At 37.7% G+C, this 23,627-nt stretch overlaps 1 protein-coding gene across 6 annotated transcripts in view; it reads right to left on the bottom strand.

The window, feature by feature from the left end:
- Positions 1-23,627, bottom strand: part of tanc1a (tetratricopeptide repeat, ankyrin repeat and coiled-coil containing 1a) — a 76,426-nt gene that overhangs the window by 9,554 nt on the left and 43,245 nt on the right. For all 6 annotated transcript variants that reach the window (XM_079882634.1, XM_079882631.1, XM_079882633.1 and 3 more), the window contains 13 exons: positions 22,362-22,572; positions 20,547-20,819; positions 18,270-18,395; positions 16,961-17,245; positions 16,620-16,753; positions 14,400-14,631; positions 12,537-12,703; positions 10,725-11,332; positions 7,197-7,305; positions 6,979-7,101; positions 2,843-3,079; positions 1,743-1,907; positions 1,366-1,447 (listed from right to left, as the gene is read on the bottom strand). In XM_079882634.1, the coding sequence (XP_079738760.1) occupies positions 1,366-1,447; positions 1,743-1,907; positions 2,843-3,079; positions 6,979-7,101; positions 7,197-7,305; positions 10,725-11,332; positions 12,537-12,703; positions 14,400-14,631; positions 16,620-16,753; positions 16,961-17,245; positions 18,270-18,395; positions 20,547-20,819; positions 22,362-22,572 (2,752 nt within the window). The remainder of the gene's footprint in view (positions 1-1,365; positions 1,448-1,742; positions 1,908-2,842; positions 3,080-6,978; positions 7,102-7,196; positions 7,306-10,724; positions 11,333-12,536; positions 12,704-14,399; positions 14,632-16,619; positions 16,754-16,960; positions 17,246-18,269; positions 18,396-20,546; positions 20,820-22,361; positions 22,573-23,627) is intronic.

The following is a 23,627-nucleotide window of genomic DNA, read 5'->3' as shown; positions in this document are numbered from 1 at the left end:
CTCTGCCATCCTGGGAAACTATTGCTGCATTCGAATATGCCTACTTCCCAATCCCTACTATACAGTATGCGAAAAACAGTCCAAAAGTGTTGTATGTTCAAAATGATGACTTTAAATGACTAACTACTTCCTCCAATATACTGGAGTATGGATTCGATGGACACTTTACTATCCCATGGAGCCACAGGAGAGGAGTTGTGAAGGTCAGTAAAGTGATGAAACGGACACTGGTACAGTAGGTCATGTGACAGTGACAACATGGCGGATGTAGTACGTCCGAATTTGTTTCATATTACGCATGTTGTTATATAGACAGTTTTTTTATCAATGAGTTTTACGTTTACATTCATGCATTAGCAGACACTTTTATCCAAAGTGACTTACATTGTATTCAAGGTATACATTTTATCAGTTCAAGCATTCCCTGGTAAAAGAAACTATGGAAACTTGTTTCCGCCACTGAATAATAAATAAATAATAATAATTGCGACTTTTTATCTCACAATTCTGACTTTTTTTCTCACAATTGCGATATATGAAGTCAGAATTGTGAGAAATAAAGTCGCAATTGCGAGATATAAAGTTGCAATTGCGAGATATATAGTCGCAATTCTGAGAAATAAAGTCGCAATTGGGAGATATAAAGTCGCAATTCTGAGAAATAAAGTCGCAATTGCGAGATATAAAGTCAGAATTGCATGATATAAAGTCGCAATTGCGTGTTATAACGTCAGAATTGTGAGATATAAACTATTCTGAGGTAAAAAAAAAAAAAAAATCTGTCTTTTTTTTCCTTAGAATTGGACTTTATATCTCACAATTCTGAGAAAAGGTGTCAGAATTGCGAGATATAAACTCGCAATTATGTGTTATAAAGTCAGAATTGCGTGATATAAAGTCGCAATTGCGAGAAAAAAAGTCAGAATTCGGACTTTATAAGACGCAATTCTGACTTTATCACACGCAATTCTGACTTTATAACACGCAATTGCGACTTTATTTCACGCAATTCTGAGAAATAAAGTCAGAATTGCGAGATGTAAACTCGCAATTGTGAGATAAAAAGTCGCAATTATCTTTTAAAATGTTTTATTTTGTGGCGGAAACAAGCTTCCATAAGAAACCATGACCTTGGCGTTGCGAAAACATACTTTTTTAACAGTCGTGTAGCAAGTTTCAAACCAAACGTAGACAGTATGCGGTTTCAGACGCAGCTTAATAGCTCTTGAAATACTGCATTTAATGACAAGGCTTACATGTAAATTATGCATAGCACAATGTCTTATATGTAATGTTTTACACACTGACATTAATTTACATTTTTTTACTTTACAGTAAAAATAAGATGATGATTTATTTACAAACCTGTTTCACCCCACAAAGTATCATGACCATCAATCTGCACTGAAAAATCGTCATTGTTCAATGCAAGCATTCTTTTTACCACCTGTAAAACATATCAATAAGATAACGATGATTTAAGATAGTGTGTATCACATTTTAGGGAGTTGAGTGGGTGTGGGTTTGGTTCCTTTGTGTTTTTTTAGCCTAGCTTTACTTCAGGAATAGCGCTTGATAATCACAAAATCTCTCATTCTAAATTACTTTATATAAAAAGTTAAAAACAATGGACAATAGTCTCTATAGTATGTCTATTTTAGTAACTAAATGTGAGAATGTGTGTTTGTTGTGTGTATGTGCGGTAGGGGGAGTATCCTGTGTGTGATGTGTGTATTTAGTACCTGTGTGTGTCCCATGCTGGAGGCAGCGATCAGCGCCTGCTGCAGTGCCTTGTTCTTCAGGTCTGAGCTCCACTCCTGCTCCAGAAGATACTGCACAATCTCAGCATGACCCCGCAGAGCAGCGTGAACCAGTGCGCACTGACCGCTCTTATCAGCATGATCCACCTAACACACATAACACACAGGTACAGTTACTTACAAAACTACATTGAAAAAAAACACCACATTATCGAGGGGAAAATCACAAATTATTAAATGCATTTTTTTAGTTAGTGTGAACTTTTTGAGAAGTCATTATCACTCTATCATTATTGACAATTGCATGGTTAATGGAAGAGCAGCAAAGTTCCTGCAGTTCATCAGTAATGCTTGCAGGAGTTAAACTGAAAAGGAACAATCTGGAACACCTTGTACACTATACAGTACACTGTGTGCAAAAAAAAAAATTTAAAAGACAAATGTAACAATATAAACTTTTCACAGTTTGAAAACAGCAGAATTGTTTATATAACCAAAACTTACAGTGGTGTTTTTCTGTTGTTTTCAGTTTGACCGACACACTTAATGAGGGCCGCAACATTTATTCCTTGTCTCACTGTTAGAATGTTTTGGCTCTAATTATAAGATTTTCTATTTTCATAGAAATACATTTTTAATAACTTTAAAGTGGCATTACAAACAGGTTCTCCAGGAACTCCATCTGCTCTCTGTTCCAGTGAAATCGCAAAATAAAATTCAACCAAATGAGCACCCCATTTCTGATATTCCATTACTGATATGCAGTAGCAATCTTGCTTGCTTTATTAAAAGTGCACATATGGTGTATTCTGTATATATATTTCATGTTTGATTCATTATTTTATTCCATTTATTAGTTTTATTGCATATATGTGTATATAGTACTATGACAAACTAGGTAATTGTGCTTTTTGGGGGGAATGGGTCATAATATCTTGGCTAGGGCACCAAAATCACCACTACTTTTAGGGTATCTCCACCTGCCAATTTCACCCCTGAATATCTTTTACTGAAATACAGAGGTTTAGGTTTAAAACTGAATCATTTATAGTCATTTTGTGTATTAAATGGGATCGACTGACCTTTGCCCCTTTTTTGCATAGTAAGGTGACAAGTGGCAGATGTCCAGCAGCTGAGGCATAACAGAGGGAGGTCATGCCGTTCTCCGACTGCCCATCCACAGGCGCCCCACACTCCAGGAGCAAAGCAGTCATCTCCAGGTGGCCCAGGTGAGACTGCACACACAGCACTGGTGCACTGTTTAAAACCTCAGTACGGTAACACACACTCGCCCCTCCCAGGATCAGCAACCGGGACACCTGGAGACGCAGGTAAGACTGGTTTTAACACAAGAAATTGAGTAACTGGCTCAATTATTACCTTTCTGAGGGCTTCACAGAATGGTCACTTAATATTCAGTAATATTAATAATTTGATTTGACTGCACTGACACTATTAGAGGATAACAAAAGTTGAACTGAATTGAGCTGGATGATGACTGTTTTCTGCAGAGCTGCTTTATACTGTTATTAAACTGAACTGAATCAACTTTGAACTGACGCGAAGTGAATAACGACACTATTATCTACACTACTACTGTAGTTGCTTATATCTGAACTTATTTCATAATTGATGAACTTTACACAATTACTGAGCTGAATCAACACTGCACTAAATTGAGCTGAAAATTACACTATTGTTTTTCTCACCATTTACAATCTCTATTTTGATTTCAGTATTCAGACCTCAGTTTACAATCCATGGCTTCAATCTACAGAATCAAGCTACAATCTACATCCTCAAACTACAATCTACATCTTCAGTCTATAACTTAAATATCCATCCATCCATTCATCCATCCATCCATCCATCCATCCAAATCACTTTATCCTCTGCAGGGTCAAGGGGGTTCTGGAGCCTTAACCTTATAACGTAATATAAATGTACATCTTCAATCTACAGTATAGCCTCAATCTACAGTTGCAATCTCAATTTACAGTCTGCAGCTTCAATCTAAAGCCTAAATCTACATCTTCAGTCTACAGACTTAATTTAAAATCTACAACTTCAACTTAAATGTATAGCTTCAATCCACAGTCTGTATCAGCTTCAACAGCTTCAACCTAGTATGCCTTTATATATATCAATTTATAATCTACATGTGCAATCTACAGCCTCAATGTATAGCTTCAATATACAGCACATATCTGTAAATCAACCGATTTAATCTATAGCCTCAATCTGCAATCTATGGATTGAATTTATAGCCTCAATCTATAGCTTCAATTTACAATCTACTGTACCAATCTACATGTGCAATATAAAGACTAGAACGTATTGATTCAATCCACATGCTATATTTACGATCAACAGATGCAAGCAAATATCTTCACTCTAGTATGCCTTAATATTAGATATAGATTAAAGCCCATGTTGCAGGTTTTTTTTTTTTTTTTTTTTTTTTTTTTTAATTAATATAACCTTGTATAAAAATACCATATGAAAAGTAAATGCAGGATTAAAAATTGTTTTGCAAGACATAAGGGCACAAATTTAATAGAAAACGTGACAGTTTCCTTGACCGTGTTGAAAAAACGCTTTTTTTCCACCATCGCGTCATATGACGTCACATGAGGTAGTCGTTTGGCTCTGCGTTCGCGCTCAGTGCAGAGATAGGTTGGTATTCAGTTGGAGCGGTCATGATTCAGTGTGTTTTCTGTGCTTATTGTATTTCAATTAATCATCGTCGTGGTAAATGATTGTGAATTATGGCCTGTCAGGACATCGAGTCCACAGGTTTCCGAATAAGAAACAGGACGGTGCAATCTTCCATGCCTGTGTGCGTTTTGTGCCGGGTAAGAGACGGGACTTCACTTCTGCTTCTGCTTTGAAAAACGCGGTAGTGTGTAGCGTTCACTATAGACCGAATGATTATAATCCCGGCGATATGTGCACACTGTCCCAGCTCCTTCATCGGGTCGCCCGGTCCGCTGTCAGCATGTGGTTCGGCCGCCAGCGGGAAACATGACGCTCACGGATCCGTCAGAGATCACTTATTGTACATCTGTTTTACAAAATGTGCCATGTCTTAATTTAATTCATTCACATATCCTACATAAACTTGTAATGTAATGCATTTATGTGTTTGTTATTAGTCTGCAGCCGACACTATTATTATTATTATAAATATAATATATTATGTTCTATAATTCATTTTCAATCTGTACAAACCGACTTTAATGTTTGTGTTGGCTGTTTCTACATATAAAGTTTTTATACAGTAAGACAGTTGTGATTGTGATCTTTTTTTTTTATTCATCGTAACCAAATGGGTCAATTCAAAGCCTTTATAAAGTCCCTCTTCCTCTGGAAACTGTCTTCTAATGGCTGACACACACAACACATGCAGGTAAGGGTCTAAGTACTAGCTTTGCTATTGCCTGATACATGACGATAATAATCTGTACAGTATTGTGATCTGAGCATAGTGTTGTACATATCGTCGGCTAACGTGAATACATCTATAAGCTAACACTGTTCTCTCGCCCTGTTCTCCTCACCACAACTCACCGTTGTTCTGTCTAACCCTGGCCTGTCCTGCTCACTTGGCTTAAGATCAGGCTCATAATTATATGATATCATCATATATATCAATTATATATGAATTATATATATATCATACGAGAAAACATTAGGCTACAATTCCCCCAGCTTTCCGATCTGTCATTGCGATCCATTGTTTTCCTATTGTTTACTTTGGCCGCTCTACCTCATGTTACGTCACTTCAGGTTCGGCGGTTAAGCGATTTTCAAATGCGGAAGTAAAAATTTCTCACAAAAACGACTCCAGAAGCCTAAATAGCGTTTTATAAGTATATGTTTATATTTAAATCTAGTTCCTACATTATTTTTCTATACATTGGCTTACTGTGTACTCTAACCTGCAACATGGGCTTTAAGACATACTAGATTGAAGCTGATTATTTGCTTGCATCTGTAGATTGTAGATAGAGGCTGTGGGTTGAAGCTATACATTTTATTCTCAATCCCTCTACAGTTTCCTGTCCAGCTTTCGAATATCCATTTTAATTTACTCAAGAATGTAATGTCTAAACATAAAACCAAACCACAAACTCTGAAAAAGAGGTATTTATACTAGGGCTGTCAAACGATTAATCGCATCCAAAATAAAAGTTTGTTTTTACATAATACATGTGTGTGTACGGTGTATAATTATTTTCTATATCTAAATACACACACATGCATGTATATATTTAAGAAATATTTGCATGTATATACTGTGTATATATATTTATATTATATATAATTTATATTATATATAAATATTTTATATATAAATAACACATTTTTCTTAAATATATATGCATGTGTGTGTATTTATATATAGAAAATAATTATACTCCATACACAGACATAAATTATGTAAACACAAACTTTTATTTTGGATGCGATTAATCGCGATTAATCGTTTGACAGCCCTAATTTATACACAAATATATTGTATCTGTTCAAACATGCTAATTGTTTATTTCACTTTCATTTAACAGTGGAAGGCATGAAGTCATACTCGCTAATCGATGAATGAATGAACGCAACCTGGCTACATTACTTTTTTTTAATGTGGATATGGACAGTGTGGTAATGGAGGCTTGATTAAGATGCTGGATGAAGCAGGAACACATTAAAAGCAAAGGAAGCAGAATCGCATTTATTTATACAAACACAGCAGGAAATAATGAGAAGCTCTCCAGCCAAATGGCTGTCAAGGACGCTGGTGCGCACACATGGGCTCAGAGTGACGCTCGTTTCATTAAAACTCCGTAGGAGAGGAAATTACAGGGACAGCGGAGTCTAGACTGCAATTAACATATAATAGATTTAATAAATAAATGTAGTCATTACGAAAGGCATTTTTCAGTAAGCCTCAGCACTAATTACTATGTTCTACGTGACTTATGAAATCTCGTTCATTGTGGATGTCTCAGAGCTTTAGCTCTTCTTGTGTGGTTGAATGCGTCAGCCGCGATAATTGTCGGAGCCTTGTTCTACAATTCAGGAGCGCAAAACAGTTATTCATTTTTATTTTTTACTCTAAGATTGACGCTGCTTTTTATAAGTGATGGTCTCATTGGCACATTGAGTACAAGAATGCGTGTGTGTTTTTTTTGTGCGTCTTTGTGTCTGCATATCCTCAAACCTTGACGTTGGGTGTGTACAGGTTTCTGAGGGAGGAAAGAGCTGCAGATAGGCTGTCTGTACTGTAGCTGATCCACAAGGCCTGCAGAACACTTGACGAAACCCCTGTTCTCTTACTGTGACCCTGAGGACAGAGATGAAGAGGCAGGAAGAGTTCAAATGGAGATCCCATCACTTAAACACACACAGAGAAGGATTTTGAGTATCTGTGTTTATTACCTTGAATATGTGAGCTTTAAGAATGTGGTGGCCCAGCTCCATGGTTTGTTGGCGGTTGAGTTTTCCCTCTTGACGTGAAAGCATGAAGGCCATCAGAGCGTGGCCACTTCTGTTTACCAACATCAATAACAATTCATCAGAAATCATAATGAACACCATCATACTGATGCATCATATAAGTGATCAACTCCAAATCAAGGCTGTAACCTTGATGTCTTGAACATTGGGGGGGGGGATAATTAATAGATAATTAATTTGAAATATGCGCATGTTAAAATATTATGAAATTTGCTCACAATATCTCTTATTTACATGCCTTTCATGCCATCAATTGCATAATTCTTGTTTCGTCACATTCTGTTATGGGTTGCAATGATTCAGCCTATTTTTTAAATTCAAAGCAGTTAAATTTGACATCACTGAATATGTTGTTCATTTAACATTTCTATCGTAAACAGCTGTCAAATATCTTTCACCATTAAAACCTGAAGCTCTGCCCAGGAATTCATGTTTGGTCCCTGTGAACAGGAAAGCCTGCCGTCTTTGATTTGATTGGCCATCTCAATTATTTTGACATTGATGAGCACTGTTAGACTGCTAAGACGGCGGACCAGCTTAAAAAAAGTAAGTTAAAATTTTGCAGCGGAGTCAACATTTGTATTTGTTTCTGTGACAATCTCGAAATTATTCGTATCTGTATTCAGATCAAACCAAGTGGGCGGGGCTTTAGTCGGAAGTTCGTAAAATTACTTAAGACCATTACGTCTATGGTTAAATGTATATCTGTTCCCTTCATAGTTATTTAACAAATATGCCTTGTATAACTCAAAAAGAATATTTTTTTAAATATAATTATAACATTTATTTAAATAGCCTATTTTATAATCGTCTGAGCTGATACTAGCCGTATAGGCAGTGCTTCGGGTGACCCGAGTTTGATTCCCTGCTTGAAAACCTTTCCTGATCCTGATAAATAAATATTAAAATATCTTCTAATTACTTTCTGACAATACTAAATGTTAAATAAAAGGACAAAAAAAAAAACATTCATCCACAACCTCAAATAATTAGAGTAGGACTTGGCCACTTCTAATCATCGGGGGTGCCATGTTCCCCTCATCTAAATGGCCCTACAGCAAAGTTCTCGATGAATCACAGTCCATGAACTTTTCTTTTTATGAGTCCATGTTTGAACCGTGTAAAGTGGGTCACTCTTCAGTTTATAACAGTGATGGAGCTACTGATGCCTTTCTAAATGAGAACACTGAGCAATGTGTGTGTGTTTAGGTGGACAGATAATTGAAGAGTCTACTAAATGAAAGAGAACTACACGAGAGTAATTTCATGTCCAAAGGCTACACACACTCAAATTTTAGTCACTCCCTTTCTGAACTCAATTAAACCCAAAAAAATCCACATGATAGATGACTGACCTGTACTTCACATGCTTTGCTGTGTGGTTGCTAAGGTGTTTGGACTAGTTGTGACACAATGCTATGAAGCTTCGAATGTAGCTTTAGTGGTGTGATGTTTTTACCCAAACCAGGTAAGCGTAAGCCCTTCCCCATAGCTGATTCTAAAGATTTCATTGGTCATGTTAATCACAGTGCTGACTGCCTAAACAATTCCGTAACCTTAACCTTACTATAGCATTGGCACGCACATCCTGATAGATAGAATTATCATTTGTTGCAATCTGATCCATCCATGATTTTTCAGAATTCTGAACTCTTCATGACAAGTGGCTGTGTGATTGAGTTTACCAATGAAATTGGCTGTGGGATAAGATTTAAATTTAACTGGTTTGGGGAAAACTAATAACACATTTTAATGCATTGAAATTCACTTGCTAGGATCCCTGGCTCATGAATTGGTATATTATGTACACTAATTGGGCCACTGGTGAGGACCCTGGGACATTAAACATTGGGACACGGATGACTCTGGCCCCAGACAACATACTTGCTTTGTAAAATGTCATCACTGTATTTATCAAAAACAGCAGGACTGATACCCTACTGACATCACTTTTTAAATGCTTTGATCACAAATCCCTACAAGATTTCAGACATAAATTATAAATGTTAGCTATATTGTTTTCTGCTGCCTAGAGATGTGCTTATGCTAAAAAACGAATAATGGTTTGTCTTTTCAAATCTTCTAATGCGTGTTAGAAATATGCCAGTTTTATACAGTGAGCATCGATGCTCCCTGGTTCCCTGCTCTGTTTGTATCGTTGATCATTATTTTCCTGTTTATCACTCTAAAGCGGCTTTGAAACAGTCTGAATTGTATAAAGCGCTATATAAATAAAGGTGACTGGATATGTGTTGTGGAAATTCCAGTGCACTACAGCCAAGGCCAAGTTTTGGCAGTGTCAACTTTTGTGTTTCGCAAAGTTTGCTGCTTCAGTTGTGGTGTTGATTCACATTATCTAGATTATTGTGTAGAGTGATCAGATGCATTTTAAATAACTGCAAAAAATGTTTTTTTTTGGTCCTGGCACAAAATTACCTATGAGCTAACATCATTTGACTAATCATATCATCAGCACATATGAAAGTGTGAACGAGTACTATCATTCAGTAATCAGCAATCATTCTGATTTGATTATAAGAGCAGACTGATTGCTATAAAAGGAGGGAAGACATGCTTCTGATCATTGTGTTCTTGTGTTGGCAATGGTTACCTCCAAAGAAAGATGTGTAGCCATCATTCACTTTGCATCAAAATGGCCTCTCATGCAAGGAAATTGCTACAAAGAACATTGCACCTGAAAGAACCATTTACCGGCTCATCAAGAACTTTAAGGAGAGAGGTTCAACTGCAGTGAAGAAGAGTGTCCAGCAAGCACTACGACCATCTCCTCCCGAGGAGCCGGCTACGAAATCGTGTCAGCACCCCTGCAGAGCTTGCTCAATATTGGCTGCAGGTGTGAGTGCATCTGCACGCACGAGGGCGAAAACCTTTGGCCAATGGCCTGGTGTCAAGAAGGGCAGCAAAAAAGCCACTTTTCTCCAAGAAAATCAAGGACAAATTATTTTTGCCTTGACCGCTGAACTAGGGAGTTGATTGAAATGCACCCAGAGTAGTTTTAGCACACATTTCTATGAAGTTGCTTGGGTTTCTGAGTAGTTTTAGCACATCGCTATTCACTTGCTAAAGTGTTTTAAGTAGTTTTAGTGCATTGCTTAAGTGTTTTGGGCAGTTTTTAACACATTACAATTCCCTTTATTTGGTGTCTGATTAGTTTTAGCACACTGCTTTTCATTTTCTGAGGTGCTCCAAGTAGTTTTAACGCATTGCTATGAAGATGCTTAAGTGTTCTGAGTGGTTTTAGCACATTCACTTGTTAAGGTGGTCTCAGTAGTTTAATCACATAGCTAAGGTGTTTGGAGCATCACTGTGCGCTATCTGGGAACTTTATAGCAATGTGCAACACGTTAGCAACTTTATCCTTGCCTTAACAAGCATGAAAAACACCAAACCATTTGTAAGTGTGTAAGAAAAAGCGACATCACTGCTTACCTTGGGTCACACATGAAGTCAGTGCTCTCGCCATCCGCCCTCCATACCAGCCACTCCCTAAAGGAGGGGTGGCAGAACATGCGCGTTCTGTCTCGACGGCCAATCAGAAAGCATGAAAGAGCATCCATGCGCTGCTGGAAGTCCTCCCACTCCAGCTCTCCTCTCATGGATCCCGCATTCAGTGCCCGGAAGAGCTGCTCATCCGTTAGAGGGTGCAAAGATGCCAGAGCCACGTTTAGCAGCGGCAACACACGCTCAAATGCTGAGGCCGATGGGAATTTCATGTTGCACTGCAGCAGATAGAGCTCAGACAGAGACACTGGTATCACCTTATAGCTGGAGCTTTTAATGACCAGGTGACCCTTCTCAAACAGATCGAGAGTTAATTTTAAATAAAGATATGAGCCCTGGCTGCGGGCGACCAGGTGGGCGCTGAGCTTAGAGAGGTTTGCTGGGTCTGCTTTGCCATTGATGGCAATGTTGCTGATGATGTCAGGGCTGTGGTCTATACGGTGCTGGATGTAGGAGGTGAGGTCAGAGGTTATATCCTTGTTGTCATGGAAATCATCCAAAGAGATGATGGGAAAGTGGAGGAGACTGGTGACTTCCTGTCAGATCAACATAAAAGACACATAAAAGTTATAAAAAATAAAATAAGCCAAGTTCTTGAAAATGCATTCATCTTGGTTTTATATGGTTTTGCAAAATAATAAAATTTTTATTCCATTTTATACTAAAGAAAAGTTTTATATGAAAATGTATTTAATATATTTTAAGGTAGACATGAAACATCATGAGTAGAAGAATAAATATAATAAATATCATGAATATTATGTTGAAGGAGTTGCACCACATGACATTTTAGAAACCTGCCATGCCATAAAAACTATCTTACTGAGGATTGACACACAGTCACAGTCTATGAGATAATTTCCTTTTTTTTCTCTACATGTTGGTTAGACCAACTTGACTGATCAAATTATAAAGTGACAAAACTACACAAAATGGCCATTTTCGACAATTCCTGTATACTAATTCAGATGCTCGTAGCATTAAAAAGTGACACATCTTTCTGCCTGCTGCAATAGAAAGACATGCAATTAAATAGTTTGTGAGGACTTTAAGGGATGAACCTTCATTTAAAACGACTGTTATGCACCATAGCACAGGAGTAACGACCACCAACTTTCCAAAATAATCCATTTTCTTGAATAATTATAGTTCTTTCAAGATTACGGTTTTGTACTTTAACCACTGACAACTGCATGCCCTTGATGACTGCAAGAGGAAAAAATTATTGAATACTACAAGGACCACAGAAGTCAGCTCATTTTTATCTTACTGTGCATCTTTATCATCATCTGTATGCAAAACACAATAAATGTCAAAACAACTGCAGGATTAATTTTGTAGAATAAACACCGGCAGCCTGGTTGTGTGGGTTGTCTGGCACTTTTGGGTCACTGCTCCAAAAAGTAGTGAGTGAGAGAAAAAGAGACAATGTATGTGTGTGAAAAGTGTATAGGGACACACATAGCATCTGCAGTATTGCATCACAGCCCTTATCCCCTCTTATATAAGCTTGGCTCCAGAAGGTCGGAGTCCAGCTCTGATCAGACATGGATTACACACACACTAGCCACTGACCAGCATCCAAAACTCACCACAGCAACCATTCTGAAAGCTCTGATCAAAAAAGGCACATCAGGACACTTTATAGGCTAGAGCTTTAAAACTTTCTGAATGGTCTTGCTTTGTATTAAAACCAGCATAAAAGGGTGCAGGCTGTGCAAAAAAAAAAAAAAAACTTACCACTTGGTTGACCCTGACAGTCACAATCAGTTTAAGCCAAATAGGAAATTTAGAGATGATTTTGGTGATGAAGGATGCAATGGTATCTCCATAGTCTGGTTTGTGGAACTCTGCCTCATTTAGACCGTCCACTAGGATGATGTAATCTTCTTCTGGAATCTTACACTCTGCACAACACAATAGAAACGACATGGTAAAACGTACTTGAAGTCAAATATGGACCCATTGTCTTTGAGTTTGGCATTACGTGGGTGTGTTCAGGTTTTTGTTCAGAAAAGTTACCAGGAACAATTTGTACTGCTGAATGTTTACTACGTGATTTTAGAACACCCAGCACAATAAAAACCCTTCGTTCTTTCACCATATGTTGAGTAGGAAAAAGCGCCTGCAGTCTGTAGTGAAACTCTCACTCTCAATGTTTTTGAGAATTTGCCACTTGACTAATAGCTGAACCCTTCCAAAAAAAGCTTTTTTTGAATAGTTAACTTAAAAATGAAAAATGTACAGTATTTGGAGCTCAACAGCATTATCAACTTTCATTTTATAGAAAAAAAACAGATTAAACATTCTGCCTAACATCTGCTTTTGTGTTCCACAGAAGAAAGTTTTGGAACAGCATGACAGTGAATAAATAATGGCATAATATTAATTGTGGGGTAAATTATTCCTTTAAAGGAGTTTTTCGGATAGGATACTCAACAAGAAAAATGAATTTAGGGCAGGATTTGATTTTATTGATCACCAATTGATTGGATCATGAAATTAGGCCATTCGATACCAGAATGGAGGAAAACCTGAATGTAATTTGGCAGTCAATTTAAAGGACTAAAAAACAGGCTAATCTTGAAACCATTTAAGGCTAACATTAACCTTAACGCAAGGTTAACATTTCTTTTTAAAATCTATCATTATTTGTTATTAGTGTCGCAATAATTTATTTATTACACTGAGGTCATTAATCAGAATTAAAATGACTACATTAACTACTAGTATGATTATAGTAAGGCTGCATTAGCTACAACAGTAGCTTAAAACAATGCCTAACTAGCTATTTGTCTCGAATAATAAGTCGGCACAGCCTAAGTGTCGTCAATCACAAAGGAAAGTACGTTATTACAATGACTTATAATTTAGATTACATAAACTTCTTTTTTCATCACAACTCAAGGATCCTCAACTTCATCATAGTTACCTACTTATCTTGGAAGTTTCACATGTGGAATATTCACCACATTAAGCTACCAAATCAAAAATTTGACCCCAAAAAAAAGCACATGTGAAAGGTGTAGTGAAAGAGACTGGCTCATCTTATATATGATCTACACAATATTAGAAAGCAACAGCTAAATAAAATGATTGTTATGAAAACTAATGCATTTTGTCTTTATGACAAATAATGCAGAATATATTTATCATGACCAGCAAGGAATATTTAAGTCAGAAAAGTTTGCACCATGATGGAATTTGTCTTCAAGTACATATATAGGAACAATTTTAATTAGGGTCATTATGACTTTACCCAACATTATATGTCATATAAAGGCTGTTTTCTCTACTATATTCTCTCTTTAATCTGATGCTACAAACCAGAAACACTGATTTTCAAGAGTTCAGACTGAAAGCTCTATGTCTTCATTTTCATACTCGAAATTTGCTCTAGCCTCATTCTCTAAAATTCCTGTTAAGTCCTTCATCTGTCGTTCCTTGTGATCCAAGCCGTTTCTGAGGACCATCTGTCCACATCCATACTGGGCCAAATTAAATGAGGCAAGAACGCTCTTCTCCCCCCATTACCCCTGAGCAAACATATTTCGTTTTTATTTGATGGTGTGATTAATGACAGTAGCATGTGATGAGTCTCACCTTTGCGTAGAAGTGTGAGGGGCTCCAGGACTCCCTTACGGAAGGCGGCGGCAGGGTCCTGGACACAGGAGCGTAAGCTGAGCAGGCTCTGCAAGTGCGTCTCTCGGAGTAACAGCTCTCGATAAGCACTGAGGCGAGGGGCTCTGCACAGTAAAGCAGACACACTGTGCACAAACTCCGGGACCAGGCATGTGTACGTGTTATCAGCCTGACAATAGTGATACGCAACCACCTGCAGGGGGAACAGAAAGAGGGGGAAACTTTAAAAGTGGGAGTTTTGAACAGGTCGAAAACAAAAAGAAAAGAGTTGCTTAAAGGGATTCTTCAAAAGCACCATAATAGTACCATAAAGATGGTCCATGTGACTTGTGTGCTATTTTTGAAGTAAAATAGCTCTGTTTGAAGAACAGAACAAATTTAAGTTGTTATTCACTCAAAAGTGTTGACATCTTGATTCACATTCATGAGGAAAGTACAAATGGCCAATCCATGAACGAATCACTCTTTTGAGACTATTCTTTGAAGTGAATTGGATGACCCAGTGAAAAACAGTATGAATTATTTCCTAATTAATCTGATTGATCCAGTTCAGTTCATTTAATGACTCAATGATCCAGTTGCAGTTGAGGGGAAGATTATAAGTGAATAATGAATACAATTTTAGTCTGTTTTCACAATACTAAACTTTCATTATACTTTTGATTATTATATTAGTATACATTTTGTATTCTTTAAAGGGTTATATCATTTTTTTTTTTGGTTTATTTCTTTCCTCCTTTGTTTGTTTCCTCTTTGCAAATCAATGTTACATGATCTTTCCTGATAAATCCTGCTCTGTCCTTATTTCCTTACCATGATTTAGTAGGCCAAGGTTCTGACCACCAAATAAAGATCATTGATGTGTCAATGTGGGCAGTCGTGTGTTGATACAGTTATCTTTCCAGAAGGAACAGGAGCACAGAATGAGTCTTTTTTGAAGTCTTCCACTGGGGGAGGACGTTTTTTGGTTCTGAAAGTTACAGTACTAGGTTTTTCAAAGTACATGGAGCTCTTTTATCTCAAAGATCAAGGAAAATTTGATTTCTCGTGATATAACCCCTTTAAGGTTTGTTTGAATATCATGAATCCCAAATTGTTCTGAAATATTGGAGAATCCAAGCTTCTGAGCAGAAGAGAATCTGAAATCGTGGCCTGAAACGACTTCCTACTGGCAGATGGCTGATTAAAAAGACGTGACAAGAAGACTCAACAGAGATGGTTCGGGTCCAGATGTAAACGGAAAACACGCACACATACTGGGCAAAGTGTTGAATATGCATGTGGTATGCAGTTTGCCTCTGTCACTGAATGGCACATCTAAAACATCGCACAAAACATCATGTGTATTTATAAATAAACATGAGAGCTGCTCTGTGGAATCTCTTTATTTTGCTGTAAACAATTTTTGAAGAGCTTCCATTTTCAAAACGGCTCAATCAAAAAATTTACATTTAAAAAAAGTGTGTATTTTCTGGAAGTGGGCGATATGAAAGTTCAAGTGTTCTAGATGAATGCGTCATGAAACCCATTGAAATAAACAATAATTATTTATGTAACATAATGAGAACATGACTTGCATAATTAAGGGAATTAATTAAATAAGGTGAAGATCACGCCTGATCAGCGACTACAGTGGACATTCCAAGCCTTTCAAAAGAACTCCAACAAAAGCACAGCATTTACTTTAAAGTTAAATAGAATTATAAATGTCTGTCACTTTTGATCAATTTAATGTGTTAACGCTGAATAAAAGTATTAAAAGGCATTTAAAGTAATTCATCTTCAGCAGCGGTATTCTGCGAAGGTCAAAATAAATGAGAAAAAGTTCCTGTGAGAAAATGTATATACCACAAATTACAGACATTACTATGCGGAGGAGATTTGATTCCTTAGTGGAACCCAGAGTACAGGCCCATTCACACCAAGAACCAGAACTACAAAAAAATAGCAATAACGATAACTATATTAGCATCCACGCCAGTGGACGATAACATTCTGTTTATCCTAAGCGCATGCTGCAGTTTTGTCGTCTGCTGCCTTAAATGCTCAAGCTTTAAATGCTTGAGAAATACAAAGACAGTCTGATATGGACAAGAATAAACAAGTATATCTGTGAAAAACAGATTTACCAGACCTCCTCAGGGAAAACTAGTCCTGTCCAAATAGGGGTAAAGTGTGTACCTTGTTAGCCAGGCGTTTGACTGCCCCCTCTCTGTGCCGGTGTGTGTCTGGCGTAGGCGGGCAGCTGTTGCTGCGGAGGGGACTCTGAGAGGGGGGGTTCAGCTGATTGGTTTGATGAGCATCAGCCCCTCGATCTACAACACAAACACACACAATTCCCTATTATTTCACATAAATTCAAGCTGTCACTAAAGTCACTACAAGTGCTGAATATAGGTGTTGCATGTCTGATTGGTTAAAAAATCGGAGACGCTAACTTCAGAATTTCGACTTCAGTTGTTTCATATGGTTTTGGAAAGACATGAGGGTGAGTAAATAATGACGAAATGTTAAACTCTTACTCTGGGGTGTAGCTTCAGGACTGTTGGAGGCGATCTGCCTCATTCGTCCACCATGACAGCTGAGAGCCACTAGCCGTGACATCACTGCTGTCTTCCCGAAACCAACGTTACCAGTGATGACAGCCCCTTTACCCTCACTGGCATCTCCTCCCCCCATAAGCACATCCTCCAGTCGCTGAAACAGCCAATCACGGCCCACAAACACTGCATCCAAAGAGACGCTGGGTACCTCAAACAGCAGGGGTTTGAGCATGATGTCCACTGGTTTGTAGGGTGTGAGACGAGCTGCAGGATTCAAATAACATAGTTGTTAAAATCAACTACACACACAGCCAAATCAATGCAGGACAGATTTATAATGAAAAGAGTGAATCATAAGAACTTCATTGCTCACATTAGAGATGAAAATGGACCCCAAACACCCCATTTATTTTCTTAATAAATGTCCCTTTTTTGTATTGTGCGTGATTCCTGAAGAATAATTGTTCTAAATAGGAAAAAGTTTTTTATTTTCTAACCAACTCTGTACTAAAATGTGCAGGAAAAACATGTATTTATTGTATATTTTAAAAAAAAAATGAAAAATGAAAAATTTAATTTATGATTATAAAATAATACATCTTATTATACAGATATTATTCAGTGCAAATCATATGTGTATATATACACACATATGATTTGCACTGAATAATCTCTCTCAAAAATGTCACAAGGAGTTTAAATGCATTGCCAATTCATGCAGTCTTCACAGGGTTAATCTTTATATTACCTTGCATTCATTACAATCATAATGTGTCAATCATTAGATTATAATTTAATGATGGTGGTTGTTGTTGATGTTCTTTCAAATTAATTGAAATAATTAGAAATGACTCTTTCGTAATGTTTTCAAATTTGAAGAACTGATCTGCTGTATTATGTAACAGCATTACATCCAGCTTATTTTTAACATAAGCGCGGGCGTGGCCATTTGTAAATTGAATGTTTCTGGTGTCATCCGCTTAGTTATTTTTAGCTGTACAAAACAGCTCGTAATGCTGCTTGATATTGCAAACTGGTATTTCTTATATTATTTCAATGTAATGGTTTGTAGCATGAATAGTTTTACCATTTACTGCACTTTGTTATTCTTCTAGTTATGTACCTATACAGTAGCTGCTAATGAATCAGAAGTTTCGCACATTCACAGAAAATAGCTTACACGTTGCAAAATAAGGCAGATAGCATCTGTACATGAAATGTACTAATAAAAGTTATTATAGTGTTCTGGTTGCATATCATTTGGTAAGTTGTAGCGGTTAGTCAGCACCTTTATTCTCTTGACTGCGGCCCCCTGTGTGAGCTCCATGCCAGGGCAAACGCATGGAAGAGCGCTGGGGAGCATTCCTCTGTTCATCCAGATACCGCAGCTCCTCCAGTTTAGTACTGCTAGTGGCTGCAGGGAGAGAGACAGAATGAGAGAAAGAGAGTCATTTAGGGTTGTGTTTGGCTCACAGACAGCAGAGAGATTACATGCCACCTCTGTGATCTCTATGAAGAACAAACACAATCTGCTGCTGTGTGTGGAGGAACACGTGTACCACACACACACACACACTTTAATGAGGGGAAAAACATACAAAAGTATGTGAGGAGAGTGAGGGAAGCTGGGATACTTTTTACATCCTCTGGGAAAGAAGAAATGAATAGACCTAAATATGTTTCAGGATGTCTGCTATCCACTGCAGTTACAAGAATACGTATAGTATATAAAAGCATGACTCAAAATAGTGGTCCAATGACAACGAGGCAGGAAAAGGTTTAATATTCAGAATATTTAAATTTCAGCATTTTGTAAATGCAGTATTTGTAAAGCAAAGCTTACCATTAGCCACTTGCTCAATTTACCCTGCAGCATCTGGCACACTTTACCCCACTGCTACCATTTTTGGAGAAATTATTCATTTAATAATTCATGACTAATGTTTAGCCAAAAAATTACATTGTTTTATGCACGAGCAATTCATTTTTACTGCTGGAAACGTTTGCTTGCTTAGCTGTTTTAGCTTAAGCAAATGCCTTTCACTTTTCTCATGTGTACCTCTCAATCAAAAGTACAGTAGTTGTATATGAATGGATCACAAAAACTAGGTTTGTTAGATAAATGGATGGCACATCATACCCCAGTCTCTTTTATTTACAGACACGCATACATACTGTACCTGGCCTGTATTAACTCACTCATAATTCATCCATTTATTCATTCAATCCATCAATCGCTCATTTCATTCATCATTTCTTTACCCGCCAAATCTACACCCCTCTCTTTCCACTCATCCCTGTACAATCTCCCATCCTGTCCCATAATCTAATCTGCTTAAAACCCATAATCTCTGCAGACGGGCATAAACACAGGGATGATGATTGTCATTTGTCACGTTGCATTCGCTTGTGAAGGGTCTCAAATGTGAAACCATGATCAAGCCCTTTGAAGCTGCAAAGATATAAATACATTAACTTCCCTTTCCCTGCTCCGTACCACAAAGATCACCACAGACAGGCACTTGGCGCGACATTTTGCTTTGTTGGAGTCATTCTGTATATCTGACAGCAATTTCCCCATTTAGCTTTACAGCAAGAGGAAATCAAAACCACCCGTTTGCAAAGCTTTCTACAAGGCGCAGGAGGAGAGGCAGCCAAGCGGTACAGTGCACTGTGCATTCAAACACAATAAAAGCACATACAACACAAGTACACTGAGGGTGCTCCAAGAATGGGGTGTGAAAACGTCCTGCAAAAATATTAATTTTCTAATTAATGCAGTTCTTTTGAACTTTCTATTTATCAAGTAATATGTATCATGGTTTCAACAAAATTAACAGCACAACTGTTTTCAACTTGAATACTGGATTAATGGCTGCTTAAATTTTTCAATCACAGGCATAAATTACATTTTAAAATACATTAAAACAGATTTTAGATTGTAATAATATTTGATAATATTACTGTGATTAGCATTATAAAAAAATTACCCAACCCCAAACATTTGAACAGTAGTGTATACAATCTATTAAGTAGAACAGTGTCACCTATTTGTGGTCCAAAGTACATATCCAATTTCTTTTTATTTTGGTCACCTATTTTAATGCTTTAAAAAACTATTTGTAGTTTAATGTGGTAATGTTTTAGTGATTCAGTATGTGTAGATTCAGTGAGTTTATTCAGCGAAGAATTCCTCAGACTGATTCAAACCGATAACTTTCGAATTTGAGTCTTTTTGAGCAATTCATTACAAAAAGACTCCTATAAGTCATTTGTTAGTGAATCAGACTAAATTAGTTGGACTTCACTTTTGTTTGAGTGCAGCCAGCGAAGACTAAACAACAGAAAGACATATTGCCTTGACATTATTTTGCTGTACACAGCATCTTTATATAAATCACATTCAACTTGGGTGCAATTTGACTTCTTTTAGCACGATGATACAGATATAGCAAGAGGTGGAATGATGAATAGTGCTGCACGAAACACTGAGGTACCAAACCCCTGATTCAAATTTTACCGCACAAAAAATTTATAATACAGCATGTGATCTTTCATTACTCACCTGCCACAGAATTGGGCCGTGGCATAACCAAAGAAGTGCTATGGTACGTGACTGGTCCATCCACAGGTGATGTCATATTGGGTGCCACCCCTCCTGTAGTGCCTGTCCCCAGCTGGGCTTCACCAGACACCACCGGCTCCTCCGAGGTCATGGGGGTGCAGGACGGATGAGCGCTACGCCCGCTCTCGGCCCTTACACCTGCACCACCATCTTTCGCCCATTCCAGACTAGAGCCACAGCGTTCTTCATTCTCACTGGAACTGGTGACTGTTGCTGCAGGATGGAGAGAAAGAGAGAGAGATGAAGATGAAAGAGGTGTGGGGGGAGATATTAATGGGAAGGACACAGGAGGAGAGAACGACACAGAAGGACAAAACAAAACATCACAGACAAGAAAACAGGAATTGACTTTTAGCAGTTTTTGAAAATGATTAACAACCGATGATCTTCAAGCATGAGGACATCAATAAGGACTTGTCTGAGTAATTGCTGTCAAGCTTTTTGCTTTAATGCAGCTGTCTGTGACCTTTCTTTACCGCAATCAAATAGAAAAACACTATTTTGGGATTTAAAAAAACCTTCTGATGTCCTACTTCAAGAAACCTCCGGCAGACCTGAAATAAAGACAACGCTGTCCTAGTTTTGATAGTGCACATCTCAGACATATGAGAATTTACAGCACAGGCCAACAAAAACACTTCCAGAAAGTTAACAGACAATAAACAGCTTTGATAAGTCGGGTCTCAGGAAGTCTAGTGTTCGCTTCCTCTCTTGATCGCGATCCTTGGAGAAAAGTCAGTTGTGCATAAAGGTAAACACCTCCGTCAGCATCTCCAAGTGTTCCGTAACACAATGTAACACAATACATGCAAATATTACAATGACATAACCACTAGCCGTTTCATGGAGCCATTCACACTGGAGTCGAACATTTACTTGTTGAGCTCAACTAAGAATTGAGCTTTTGGAGCAACAAGTGTACATAACTGAAAGCTGACGCTTCAAAAATCACACACAGTGAACACAATGGTAATCCATACAACCCCAGATGAAGAACTAATGTCTTTTGAAGCAAAAAAATAGGTAATAAATAATACTAATTTAAAGTTTTAAATAAACCATCGCTTCCGGCCAACTGTCATACGCAGGTTCATGAGTTCACACTTGACTTAAACGTCAGAATGTTGTGAAGCCGGATGCAAGTGCATTTTGAAACTCACAATGTGCTTCCGTGTCACTTCTCGCATCCGATTCAGCTTACTTTAATACTCTAAATAAAATTATTGTAAAATTACAGTCATAAGGCACGATTAGCGTTTGAATATAGTATTCCACAAACAAGCATACTTTTGCATCAAATACCTTTAAATTAAATTAAATTAAGCAAAGAATGGGGCTGTCAAAGAATGAAAAATTACTCAACTTAAATTCAACCAAACAAACACAAATGACTTCAATTTAGTTAAATGTCATTTCTATAATTTCACTTCAGCAATAAAAAAATGAAACAAAAGAATTGAACATTTTCCTCTTGTGCTTCTGACAGCTGGATGTCAGACCAGCTTTTAATCCAGCCCGACAGATATGCTTTCAAGCTTGGCGTGAATAGACCATTCATCAGTGGGTTGTTTCTTTTTCATTTTTTGCTCAGTGTGAAAGAGCCTTGAGATTCAAATTATCTACAAAACAACATTTGAATGGAGTCTATATGTTAAGAATGCTGTAAGCAATTTAAATACCATGCAAAAAAAAAGGTAGCAAATAAAAGGACTTTTGAATAAAGCGGACTTTGCTAAGGAGAGAGGTAGATGTTACCTATGATTCCACTGTCCTTGCTCTCCAGGGTGGAGCTGGGTGTAGTGATGATGGTGGAGGTGGCAGTGGAGAAGGTACTAGAGGAGATAACAGGAGCCCTGCTGCTGGAGGAGCTCTCAGGTAAGGTGGAACAGGGGCTCTCTGCACTGGGAGACGCCGTACTGCTGGTCAGAGTGGAGCAGGGACTCGCGCCCTGACTGGACACTATACACTACAGAGAGAGACAGAGGAATGAAAAAACAAGCAAACAGAAAAAAGTAAATAAATATTGCATTAAGGGAAAAAAGAGACAGCAGAGGAAACAAAAAAAGGGAGCGAGGAGATAAAGTGATCGATGGAATCTGTTAAACTTAGCTCTTATGTCCATACAAGGGCAAGGCCAAAAATACTCCAAGCCCTCCAGTCTGCTTTTGTTCCAATATAAGCAACCAATTCGATGCTTTTAGAAACAGATTTAGGCTGCAATGGTGACAGTAACCAACACACAGACAAATGTGCATCCACATTTTACCAGTGTTTACAATGGCAATGCTTTGGTTAGAGATAAAGTATAAATCTGCAAATCTGGGGAGGAACAAAGCCAAGAAGTAAAGGTATAGAAAAAAAAGAGAGACTGTTCTATTAAAGGTTTATGGTTTTGAGACTTGAAGGTTTCTTAATCCTGGTTTTATTGTGACAAATTTATCTATGATGACAACTTTCCAGAATCTAACCAAGTCTAATCAAGATGGAAAAAATGACGTCCCATTCTACATTTTCTTCTCATTCACTTGCACATGCATCACATTATGGAAATAAAATGGGTTGCGAAGAGTTTCATGTTGACTTTAAAACATTGGTTCTCAACTTTTTTTCTCTAACACAATATTCAATGCTAATATAAGCCAAGATATTTTCAGTATTAAATGTGACAAAGCTGCTTGTTTTCAAACTATTTTTATTAACAAAATGGGAGTATTTATAAATTAAATGAATGAACCATGATTCATTTTGTGCCTCCAGAAGTTAAAGGTGCTCTAAGCGATGTCACACGTTTTTTAGGCCAAAACATTTGTCACATCCAGCAAACATCTCCTCACTATCCGCTAGCTGCCTGTCCCCTGAACACACTGTAAAAAAACACGGTCTCTGTAGACAGCCCAGGCTCCACAAACGGCAAGAAAAACAAACTGGCCCAGCCTGGACCACGAAACATAACAAAGCCAATCCAGCCAATAACCGACAATAATGATTTGGGGGTGGGGGGGGTGTGGGGAGTGGAGGAGA

Source organism: Squalius cephalus, assembly GCF_949319135.1.
Source record: "Squalius cephalus genome assembly, chromosome: 10".
NCBI classification, from domain to species: domain Eukaryota; kingdom Metazoa; phylum Chordata; class Actinopteri; order Cypriniformes; family Leuciscidae; genus Squalius; species Squalius cephalus.
The sequence above is the reverse complement of the archived record's forward strand: the minus strand, read 5'-3'. Positions and strand labels throughout refer to the sequence as shown.